The 12,485-nt window shown below is 40.5% G+C and overlaps 1 protein-coding gene across 1 annotated transcript; it reads right to left on the bottom strand.

Annotated features, from left to right (window-relative positions):
• Positions 1–3,048: 3,048 nt before the first annotated feature.
• Positions 3,049–10,312, bottom strand: LOC146456446 (organic cation transporter protein-like). The gene is made up of 9 exons (XM_085092733.1): positions 10,029–10,312; positions 8,491–8,719; positions 7,850–8,045; positions 7,046–7,267; positions 6,102–6,236; positions 5,880–5,983; positions 4,297–4,408; positions 3,773–3,845; positions 3,049–3,279 (listed from the first exon to the last, which is right to left on the bottom strand). The coding sequence occupies exons 1-9, from the start codon at positions 10,308–10,310 to the stop codon at positions 3,145–3,147; spliced, it is 1,488 nt and encodes a 495-aa protein (XP_084948859.1). The 5' UTR covers positions 10,311–10,312; the 3' UTR covers positions 3,049–3,144.
• Between the last annotated feature and the right edge of the window lie 2,173 nt (positions 10,313–12,485).

Below are 12,485 nucleotides of genomic sequence, written 5' to 3'. Positions count from 1 at the left end.
CCTCGTCCTCCAAATCCGGCTGCAGTTATTTCTTTCAGAAGTATGAACGTTAATCCTTAGCATGTTGCACGGCATTCATGGAAAGCAGGAACCTTTCTTCTTTATAACTAGAGCTCCATGGGTTTGTTATTAGTATGAGTTAATTTTTATTAATTTTTCTCATTGCCTGATGATCAGTTTTACCGTGGATAAATAAAGTTATTATTATTGTTGTTGTCACTTAATCTCAGCCTCAACGTTCTTATAAAAGAGTTTTTATAAAAAGAAAAGAAAACAAGAGTGCATTGTCATTACCCGGAGGACTGTCAGCCCTCCGAAGTTTTGACGCGGGGTGTGCGGCTTCAAATCCTAAGCCCTATTTCACGCACCAAACTAAATATTTAATTTTCCGGTACCCTTGATTAGACCTGGCCTCTGAAATTCATACTCATTTTCATACCCGTTGCTGTAAAATCCAACCCGTTTTCAGACTTTCAGGCCAACTCGTGATTGAATCAGTTAAAATCGATAACCTATTTTAGACCAAAACGGCATAACAACGATGTCATAAGATGAGGACATTATTATTTGTGAATTTCGTACTGTGGTATGGGTTAGAGACAGTTGCGACACTTTCCTCCTTTCTCTATTTTTTTTTTCTTTCTTTTTTGTTAAGAATAACTTTTCAAGCTACAAACAAACTTGTCTCCAATATTGTAATCTACTTTGATAAAGATTTAATATGTAGATAATTTCAATTCCAGTAGAATAAACCGAATATACTGATATGTTCCATGGATTTCTCTTTCATTTATATTTACGCACCATTTTTTTCGCGGATTTTCCCAGCTAATTAAACAGGTAGTGTGCGTTGTGGTACTTTTTCTTCCAGCCAGGCGTAGCCTTAAATGTTGAATTTTACCCTCGTCCTTCAAACAGTCAGGAGTTCTTTTTCTGAAAATATCGTTGTTATTTGTTGTGTTTTATTGTAGATACACTAAACACACTGAAAATCTACGATTTCAAGCGAAATACATTAGTATAGATATATATCTAATTAGTGCCGGCAACAACCACTGACTCAGTATACCACATGATGTTTCACTATGTGCAATAACATCCTTGTGTGTTGATATTCAAACTACCTTCAACTTGGTTTATTGCTATTTATTTCTTGTTTCCAAATATTGAATATTTCTTTTACTTTGTAAAGCAGAATCAACATCCACCTACCTACCCACCCACCCACCCACCCACCCACCCACCCACCCACCTACCTACCTACCTACCTACCTACCTGCTTCCTTCCGCTTCAGATGAAGTCAACAGTCCCAATGCTCTATTATTAGAAAATAGGGAGGTTAAGCGATGACGACAGCGATGGCAATGACAACGCCGTACAACATAGGTTTAATGAGCAAAAACAACCGCCCTGCACGTGTGTTTTAAATTTTGGCACAATTCTTTGCCGTCCTCTGCAAAACTAAACGTGAAAAGACCAAATTCAAGATTTTGTGGAGAACGTGAGCACACGACGGTGAATTTTTCATTCTCTTTCTTAACTCGAACGCAACGCCTAGCAGTTTGGTTCCTAGATAGATGGCTGTTTTTGTAAAAGTTGGATGAGTTGAAATAACTGCGAAGTAGTGCAAATAAAATGAAGTTATATTTTTAAGTGACGTTTTGGTTGCCGTCACCGTTGTCGTTGCTTTACAATTTCCGTAATTTAACATTTAACGACGCATCTACTTAACATCTTGGGTGAATAACTTTGAAATCAGCAGCGACCTGCATAATAGGACAGACCGAAATAACGTACAAAATAGTAAATAGCTCCCAAAAACATGCTGCACATACGAAATACAGTCGAACCTCTAGTTACGGAGATATCTCTAATCTCTCTATTTTCCGAAGATACCAAAATTCATAAAATCACTTACCTCTGAGGGTCTGCATGGAGGTGCTGGATTCTCAGCTATCAGTTAAAATTCAATCCACTGCTCAGTCATCAGCTTAAATTTCGTCCATTTATCAGTTACCACTTAATTATGCCGAATCTCAGTTAACTTTTACTTCTCACGTGTTTTTGCGCTTTTGAATGGCATCACCGTGTCCCTCTACTTAGCCAAACAGTGTCGACAATCGTCCAAAGGTTTCTGAAGAAAGTTCGAGTGACTCCAGTCTCTTTTGGAAATTTACGTTTACTGCTTGCCAACTTCTGACGACCTTACGCGACTTCTTAAAACAACTTGTGAGGAGTTCCAAACCATCTTCAGACATTTACTATACAGTAGGCAGTATTGGCAAGTTATTTGCAAGTAAAATTATTATTGCTTTCTTATCTCTGAGTTTCCCCCAATCCCCCAATTTCCTTTTTGAATTTCCAGTAACGCTAGCTAAAATCTGCTTTTCCCGTGTGGTCATAAACTGTGCAAAAACACCTCTGTCTTTGAAGGCACTGCCCTTAATATGGACACCAAAGGGACAAACCCAATTTTCGGCATTACAGAGGGGTCCGTGAGGTAAAGGGTTTGCTTGGGGCTAGCTGATAGTTGAGAATAGGCTCCTTTCGATATATTAAAATTCGGCTTGACAATGAGGACACAAATAAAGGAAATCGAATAATCTTTTTTATTCATTTTTGTTGCCTTTGTCTTCTGGAGCTCGATATCAAGTTGGATTTAACCTATTGACAAAAATTTTAACTGTCAGCTGAGAAGTCTAAACTTTGCCCGAGTATAGTGTAAATTTTAATGATCTTCAAAATACAAAATAATGCATGGCATTTTTTCCCAAATTAAAGCTTAACTATCTCTGCATGGTTACCCCTAATTTTCTTTCGAATTCCGATAACCCTTGTCAAGATCTGCTTTTCCCGCGTATAAAACCGTGCAAAATATCTCTGTTTTAGTAGGCATTGCCGTTAAGAAATCCGAGTTTCTCGGGCTATTCCGAGATGCGCAGAACGTATGCGCAGTAGCAAAAGGAGAATCCGCCCTTACATCCTCGTTCCCAGAGCCAACGATTTTTTGGTAACCGTTGGGGCTCTGGGGACGAGAATGTCGTCCTTAAAGACGTTCGACTGAAATGAGAAAAAGAAACAAACGCGTAACAATTTTTTGTGAAAACGTTGCAGTACAAAGTTGTATCCATCTCCTCTTCAGTCTAGTTGACCTCCTTCTGTTTCGTTGTTTCCCGGGTGGGCTGGTACCGAGTCTCTGGCAAAAGGATGCAGAGTAACCCAGCAATTAAGGCATTTAATCCCATGATGCCATACGGTAAAATCGGATGAACCCGTTGCTGAAATAAAACAAGAGCAACCATCAGCTTTTTTCTTCTTTTCTTTTCCTGTTTGTTTCTGTATTTTACATATTTTTACTCACACCATTTTAGCGCGCCTCTTAAAAATACTTCTGAACTAATTTCGATTAAAGAATATATTGATAGCGACAGTACAAATCACTCAAAAACATGACTCGCGTGGTTTTTAATGGTGAAAACGAACGAACGAACGCGAGAACGAATGAAAGAACGAACGAACGAGCGAACAGACGGATGAATCAATGGATAGATGGATGGATGGATGGATGGATGGATGGATGGATGGATGGATGGATGGATGGATGGATGGATGGATGGATGGATGGATGGATGGATGGATGGATGGATGGATGGATGGATGAGTGTGCCAGATATGTCCAAACTTTTGATCAGAAAAATAAAGCCTTTCATATACTAACTCTCCTACTGATGACTAGTTTATAGTTTACCAATTTAGCCAAACAAAACTCACCAGGTAGACAATATAGGGAGAGCAGAATGAACCGATCGCTGCTGCAGCTTCCGATGTCCCCAAGCCAATGTTCCTAAGAACAGAGCGTAAGTTGAAAATGATAAAGAACCGGTGAATGAAACTACAAAGTCTATGATGCCAGTATAAGAAGCTGAGTAGAAGTGGAGCCAAGTTGTCGACCGAATAAATTCCTCAACATTATCAACTTTTTTGCTGAACGGGATCATGCTGGTTTTAGTGAGACGAGTGCTAAAACTGCGATCATGAACATCCTGGGGCTAAATTTAGTTAATTACTGTTCCTAAGGCAGCATAACATTTTTTCTGCGGACAAGAACAGTTTTGGCGAATGCTTTTAGCCTTGCAAAAGAAATCGTGACTCAGAGATGGTTTCGAGCGAAAATCGCGACTGTGAGGCCTGCGAAATTTGATTAGAAATTTGCGAGGTGCGTATTTATTGCAAGTTCATTCCCCGTCCCGAAAATATAAGCTATATTTATCGTCGATATAGTGTTTATTTGTTACCTGACAACTGTGGGGAAAATCTCTCCTGAGTAAACATAGATGCCATCAAAGGAAACCATAATCCAAAACTTTGCCCAAATCATGGCCATGATGATTTTACCCACGAGATACCCTATACAATAAAAGTAACGATAGCTGAAGATATCAAAACCCGTTTCTAGTTACAATAATTGGCAAAAACAACCTGGCAGACCCAGGAGCCGATAGATCAAGTGAGGCAAACTTTTCTTAGCCGAAATTTCCCAGGCTTGTTTTCACTTTCCGTCGACCCGACTATCTGGCCTAAGGTCTCCCAGGAAGTGAACAAAAAAACATTAACTCCCTCGAAGAGATCTAACAAACCAGAGTAAACAGGTTTTAAAACAAGTTAGAAAATTTCTTTTAAAAATAGTCAAGGTCCTGACGATCTGGGATTTCAAGCCATATTTATCAGTGTACCTAAGTTTTGGTTTTGCGAAGGAATTAAAGGAAACTGGTCTATGTTAGTCAAAATGATGAGCCAACATACTTTGGATATTCGGATTCTCTTAAGAGATCTAACGTGCTTATTTTATAAAGAAAGGGAACTGTGAAAAATTGCCTCTTGCTATTTTAGTCAGACACCAATGATACTGAGCATAGTGAGTCGTGGATTTACGACATGGTTATCAACATTGTAAATGGTTTGAACCCAGGAGTCATGTCATAAGTACGTAAATTATGATCATCCGGGTGAGTGTAGTCCTGAGAAGGACTGTTTGTGGTGACTTTGACTGACGTTTCGACAACCTGAGCGGAAGTCATCTTCAGAGTCAAGTGAATTGTGGAACGTCAGTAGGTGGTATATACGTCTCTGGTTGATGGTTATCAACAATCAACCTAGAAGCCAAACTGGTCAAATCTATGTGAACATTTGAACTGAAAATGCGCATGTCAAATTTGCTATTGGGTGGGGCCCTGGGGCCTCTCAAGTATTGTCCTTAAAGCAATAGCCTATTGTTACTCCAACAATAGACCATTGTTTAATAGACTATTGGAGGTCTTCGTAAATCTTACCCCAGACGCCTTTGTCTACTTTCCCTTGGAACCAGGCCAAAAATGCTGATCCTGGCTAAATGAAACGCAGAAGTATAGCCACAGAGTGCTAAATCTGCAATATTTTTTAAACCCTGGATCCATGCATTTTTCTGTTCATGGCCTAATCTCATTCCCAGATCTTCCACGGTCAAAACCTGTAATGAGATCTGGGTACGAGTTTACTTATAGCCCTGGAGCTTTAAGCCTCTTTTGGGACCCTGGGGCGAAATTCACGAAGCCTTCCAAACGTTTGGATGTATCCTAGGTATTGTTGGTCTATAGTTGGACTAACAATGGGCTTTTGTTAACTATCATGTCAATTCTTAGGATACATCTTAGGAAGGCTTCGTGAATGCGTCCCCTGGCTAATTTAATAGCCACCATAAAACCGGAGAGGGTGGGGGGGAGAGATCAATTAAGCATGCGCAAAATAACCTTTGCCTGTCTACCGACCAGACAAAGGTCAGCTTGAGGACCAAACTAAACCTTGTGGTCAGAGGACTTCTTAGAGAGTAAACATAACTTACATTTATTTGACTCGTCCGGATCCTGAATTGTCAAAAGAACTGAGCCGGCGGCACCAGCAGCGGCTATCAGCATGGGAATGATAACACCCTTCTTGCGACCAAACCTGTGCATTAAAATGTTAGTCGAGATCATTCATTCTAGAAGTATGTGGTTTCAAAGCGAAACCCTACTTTGTAACCACCCCGGTATCACACAAATTGGGTTTTGTTTGCTTGACTAACCTGTTGTAAATCCAAATGCCTGCTGGGATTGCTGGAATCTCCACGACACTGGTGAGGAAAAAATTGAGGTACATATTTCCACCCACGGTGGGGGTACTAAGGTATACGCCATAATACACCAGGGCATTTACAAACCTAAAAGGGAAAGACATTTAATTATGATCCAGAGAACAGGAAAGAGAGGACTAGTTTTGTTGTTGTATTAGGCTGAACCATTCTCGTCTCCCGAGGACTAGAATGGCGCTGGCCAAGGACAAACACTCCGCGATGTCCGCCATTTGTAATTCCAAGAGGTTCCCTGGGACGAAGCTGAACATGATGATTGAAACTGAGTAACAAATCAGATCAGTTGGTAGTTCACGGTCCACCGCCGGGTTAAACGTCTGAGAATTTGCTTTAGATGAAAAACGTAATGCCCCACATTGACGCCGACCAGTCTCCACACAGTTCGCTTCAAAAACTTGAGATCGCTAAATGATTTTAGTTAAGTCTCAGACTTCCAAAAGGCTGATAAGCTGTGAGCTGTTAACGTCGAAACCTTGTCTTTAACGCATTTTTCGTACTTTTTTTTATGTATTTCTGACGTTCACTTGCAACTTTTGAATTTTCGGAACAAGAGGATGTTGCAATGGTTTGCTTTGAATTTCTTGCGAGGGAAATTTTTGCGGCCGGCGACTGAAAGTTATGTTGACAAAGACCTGGCTCTTCGAAGCAAAGTTTTGGTAGAAGTACTTATTTAACAGTGTGGTTTAAATAGGGCATCTTAAAACTAAACATTAATTTTATTTTGTTTACTCCTTTTATGTCATTTGTTGATCTGGATTTTCGTTTCAAGGATCGTTCCCGGCGGCCCTCTGAAACTCGTTGTGATAAGGATTCATTTTGTAAATAAATATAAACGTTTGATCTCGGTGACTAAGCAAGATAAAAGAAACATTGCTTACCAGCAATACCATAATATCAGGGTCTTCTTGGCCATTTGCAGAGACCCGAACAAATCGCGAATGTCTCCGAGTCTTTGTAATTCTTCTTCGTCGCCGAGTTTTAGATTCAATTCTTCCTCGGAGATTTCTTTCCCATTGAACTTTGCAACTTTGTGGCACAGTTCTAAGGCCTCGTCTGTCTTGCCTTTCACTATCAACCATCGAAGAGATTCTGGCGAAAACCTAAAATGAAAGTGTTTCAGTGATTGTCAGGATACGCATACGCATGTGCAAATTTAGGGAAATCTTTGTTTCATTCTCTGTTGCACCTTGTGCTGTGTAAGACTTTTCGCCAACACTGGTTAGTGAATGAAAACAAGGATATGCATAAGCGGTAACTATGACTCCGTTATTTTTAGCCACAAAAGCCTGTTCATGAGCTCAGATAGGGCAGAGCGCCGCGAAGAAAATTGCAATGCATATGAAAAAAAAAAAAAAAAAAGCAAAAGAGAGTGAGGGAGGAGGGATTCTCTCTCCAGTTTCGGTGTCAAAACAGAGCCAATTGGTAAGCAGCGAGCAGTGTTGATGACATTTTTAAAATCTATATAGCTTGCTATTGACCTATCAGCTTCATTTATTTTATATCAGTGAACTTACTCATTTTATTCTTTTAGTCCCCGAAAAAGGTTTGTTTTACCAAGCCGTAATATCGGGCAATTTGCATACATTTATTTTTTCAGTTTATCAGTATCCAACTGTTTTGTTTCCGGCTTTTTTTTGGTTGCCGCAAGGGTCACTCTTGCCGTCCATAATTCATTTACTTACAAGTAGCCAATAACAAATGGTATCGCTGGCGCCCCAGTCACTATGCACAGCGTTCTCCAGTCTCTAATGAGGTAAGCCATACCAGCTAAGGCCACTAGGGACAAAGTCCAACAGTACCATAAGGACGTTCCCATCATGCTTCTGTGACGGACACCCACAAACTCGGAGATTAATATAAATATGCTAACTCCACCACCTGATGAGAAAAAAAAATCATAGGTCACCGTAAAACCTGGGCCGTAAAACCGTGACTTCCATTTTTTTTAAAATAATTGTCAAAATTCTCGCCCGCTGATTGGCTCGTAGCTATTGTACGTCTATAAGAGTACAGACAATAAAAATGACGTCAGATGTAACGCGTGCGCTTTCTCGAAAAAAAAATGAAGCCAATTCTGTTCGTATTTTTTCCACGTTATTGAAAAACAAATCGAAAGCAGTTTTATAAGCATCTTAGTATAGACCATTGATTTGTAAAACAATCTTGGGTAACTCCGAGAAAATGGAGCCAGCAATGAAATAAGAAACTTTAATTTCTGCCTCTGGCGTTGGGAAACAAAGATGTTAATGGGGATGGCCTATACTGACTTGTATGATCTACCCGAGCAGAAACTCATGAATTCAATGTAATTAAAACTACTTACCCAAACTAAAGCCGACAATAAAACGGAACATCGCGAACAGCCAGTAAGCGTGAGGAAACGCCGACAGCAAGCTGAACAGAGAAACTAAAACGCCATGGAGGAATATGACAATTTTTCTTCCAAATTTGTCGGACAACGTACTAAAAGCCATGCTACCCAAAAGCGAACCAAGGAAGACCATGGACGAAGCGATGGTTCCATAGAGTGCTTTGTCACAAACCAAGTCAAACTGCAGGAAATAAGAATGTAGATGATTTTTTTAGCACTAATTATTGCTTGCTATGTTAGAAATACAAATGTAGTAAGAAAAACAGCGAGCTCTGAAAGTGATGGTTGCAGAAGTAGTAATTTGTAGAAATATATGCCAAGGCTACATAGAGTGGTTTTAAATTGAATATCAAAAGTAATTTCGCTTTTGCTTTGCCGCATTATGTGGTCGGTTAACAAAACTCGCGCTACTTTCTCAACCAATGAGAAGCAAAATCGAAACCATTCGTGACCAGTTCTCACAGGTTTTACCGCGCATGACGCCATTGAATGTATTTGGTTCGAGCTCTGATTGGTTCATTGCACTAGTTTCGTCTGTTGTGATCGGTTAGAATGACTGCTTTACTTTTGGTTTTATGTCACCCAACCGCTCTGCAGGTCTGATCGAAAGGAGGTTTTAGTTTGAAAGACTGAACAGTGAAACTGAGAAGAACAACTGAACAACAACAGTTTATGTTAATTGAGGGATCTTATCTGGTAGATGAAGGGCAGATGATTATTTGGAAATTAAAAGCACAAAACACAACGACGATAACTTTAAAAAAAAAATTAACCTGTAATGCGTGTATTCTTTTTTCAAGCTTAAATCTCAGGTGACAAGAAAACTCACTAGCAGTTCAGCAAGGAACAAAAGACTACTACATGTAGTATCACCTCAAATTTGCTTGACCAAGAGACTAATCTTTTGTCGTCAGAGCGTTCTCTCCTTTTGGTGATCTTTAGTCAGTTTTCATCCCTATCGTGGTGGGGTGAGGGTCAGAGGAAAGGGGATGGAGACTACCAAACCCTGTTAATATGACTAACATTTCGCTTTTTCCTACCATGTTTAAGATTTGATATACAAGAGAAAAATCATACTGTTTATAATATCATTGCAATTAGATGTAAAGTTCAGCTACAAAATGTCTGATTGCAATTAATGAGCAAACAGGAAAACATTTCCTGGACGCTTTTAACTGAAGTCACCAATACGCTCTGTCTACCGGTCCGTTTAGTTCGGTGTCATCACGTGACTCCAGAACGAATCTTTTATCTATTTATTTATTATTTATATCAGAGAAGCCAATATATATTGGCTTCTCCCAAGAAATGAGTTAAAATTACCGCATGCAAAATAAATAGTATGTCAGTTGTGTGCTTACTATGAAAAGCTCTACTTACGTGTACTATAAATCCATCAGTCCATGTTTTACCAATCTATCATTTACAAATCAAGTCCATGTTCTGCCAATCCAACCCAGTATATATTGTGCACTGTATGTCCTACTTACCTGCGTCACAACTGATGTGTATTCAGCATCAAATGTCCAAGCGCCTCTGGACATATTACACCTGTCATCATAGTTGTCTGCCCAAGGCTGTACGGTCCCGTTCACCGTACACTCGCTGCTATTTCTAACGCAACGCCAGCCAGGTTCAGCGGCGATAAACGTGGTTATCAACAGTGGCCATCCATACCAGAAGAAAGCAAGTAAGTTTGCAAAGATCAACAACATCAGCTGGTAGCGACCGAAGCTTCCAATTTTCTCTAAGACCTGATCGGCAGTTGACATCGCTGTGTTTGTAAAGAGTAAAACGTTAATGTTGTTTTAGGAAACCCACACGCTTATTTGTCAACTGTATGCGCTAATGTACGTAATCTGCGGACCGTGATGTACCTTGTAATGGAAAGTCATGCGTGCGACAGCTAGAATCAGAACGTGCAACTTTTGGTAATCGTGCGCGGCATTTCCATGCTCCGAGCGTCTTAATTCATGTAGAAATAGGACGTACCTTGCTCTACCAACAAGAACGTCCGAAAAATAAACCGTGCCACGGATGGCATCCGGTGGTTGTAAGGTCGAAGGTGGTAGGGGAGGGGGGTCCTCACCTTTTGTGGCGTTATGTTTTGGGCCGTCGGCCTATTACTGGTCCAGTTTTAGCCTAACAGAGACTTTTGGAGGCTTGAAACTGAGTTAACCTCAATCGTACCTCCCTGTCAATAAAATACCTGAGTACCTCACCACTGGTTGTACACCTTTATAAATTGAGATTTCCTCCCCCCTCCACCAAACCCTCTTATAGAAAGTTTTCATCCGACGTCCTCCCTTTAGCATCAATTTTAATAGGCAATTCAATTAAGCTAGTTTTTAGCCGCATTTAATATTTGTTTCATGTTTTTTTTTTTTTGGAGAATATTCTTTGAATAGGAATTTAGTTTCCCCCAATTATTCTCCGGTCATGCGCTTTTTATAACTTTTGTAACTTCATTTTTTTTTTATTGTACATATACTAGCATGGCAAAGCATTATTAAACATTATTATTAAACATTAAGACTTCACTCCAAAAACGAAAGATCTTTCAGTCAGTCAGTCGGTCAGTCATGTAGTCAGTCATCAGTCAGTCAGTCTGTTAGTTAGTCAGTCAGTTAGTCCATTAGTCAGTCAGTCAGTTAGTCAGTCAGTCAGTCCGTTAGTAAGTCAGTCAGTCAGTCAGTCAGTCAGTCAGTCAATGAGTCAGTGAGTCATTCATCAGTCAGTTAGTCAGTCAGTCACTCCGTTAGTAAGTCAGTCAATCAGTCAGTCAGTCAGTTTGTTAGTAAGTCAGTCAGTCAGTCAGTCAGTCAGTCAGTTAGTCAGTCAGTCAGTCCGTTAGTAAGTCAGTCAGTCAGTCAGTCAGTGAGTCAGTGAGTCAGTCAGTCCGTTAGTAAGTCAGTCAGCCAGTGAGTCAGTCAGTGAGTCAGTGAGTCAGTCATTCATCAGTCAGTTAGTCAGTCAGTCAGTAAGTCAGTCCGTTAGTAAGTCAGTCAGTCAGTCAGTCAGTCAGTCAATGAGTCAGTGAGTCATTCATCAGTCAGTTAGTCAGTCAGTCACTCCGTTAGTAAGTCAGTCAATCAGTCAGTCAGTCAGTTTGTTAGTAAGTCAGTCAGTCAGTCAGTCAGTCAGTTAGTCAGTCAGTCAGTCCGTTAGTAAGTCAGTCAGTCAGTCAGTCAGTGAGTCAGTCAGTGAGTCAGTGAGTCAGTCAGTCCGTTAGTAAGTCAGTCAGCCAGTGAGTCAGTCAGTGAGTCAGTGAGTCAGTCATTCATCAGTCAGTTAGTCAGTCAGTCAGTAAGTCAGTCCGTTAGTAAGTCAGTCAGTCAGTCAGTCAGTCAGTCAATGAGTCAGTGAGTCATTCATCAGTCAGTTAGTCAGTCAGTCACTCCGTTAGTAAGTCAGTCAATCAGTCAGTCAGTCAGTTTGTTAGTAAGTCAGTCAGTCAGTCAGTCAGTCAGTTAGTCAGTCAGTCAGTCCGTTAGTAAGTCAGTCAGTCAGTCAGTCAGTCAGTCAGTCAGTGAGTCAGTGAGTCAGTCAGTCCGTTAGTAAGTCAGTCAGCCAGTGAGTCAGTCAGTGAGTCAGTGAGTCAGTCATTCATCAGTCAGTCAGTCAGTCATCAGTCAGTCAGTCAGCCCGTCAGTCAGTTTGTCAGTCAGTCAGTCAGTCCGTTAGTAAGTCGGTCAATCAGTCAGTCAGTCAGTCAATCAGTTAGTCAGTCAGTCAATCAGTCAGTCAATCAGTCAGTCAGTCAGTCAGTCGGTTATTCAGTCAGTCAGTCCGTTAGTAAGTCAGCTAGTCAGTCATTCAGTGCTCTTGGCCCTGACCCGATCAAAAGGCCAACACTCACGGAACTGTTTCGATCGTAATGCCGCAAAAATCACCGGCTAATTTTGTCAACTGAGAATGATCTCAACAATTTCCAACGCTAAGAAAAA

This window comes from Pavona decussata, unplaced genomic scaffold (genome assembly GCF_977016875.1).
Source record: "Pavona decussata unplaced genomic scaffold, jaPavDecu1.1 SCAFFOLD_254, whole genome shotgun sequence".
Lineage (NCBI taxonomy): Eukaryota > Metazoa > Cnidaria > Anthozoa > Scleractinia > Agariciidae > Pavona > Pavona decussata.
The sequence above is the reverse complement of the archived record's forward strand: the minus strand, read 5'-3'. Positions and strand labels throughout refer to the sequence as shown.

Bases quoted from the DNA above. Each gene is read 5' to 3' on its own strand.
- LOC146456446 (XM_085092733.1), bottom strand. From the start codon at position 10,310: ATGTCAACTGCCGATCAGGTCTTAGAGAAAATTGGAAGCTTCGGTCGC. The intron at 3,846-4,296 runs GTAACAAATAAA...CTCTGTTCTTAG, and splicing joins ATTTTCCCCACAGTTGTCAG to GAACATTGGCTTGGGGACAT. The intron at 3,280-3,772 runs GTGAGTTTTGTT...GTTTTATTTCAG, and splicing joins CTCCCTATATTGTCTACCTG to CAACGGGTTCATCCGATTTT.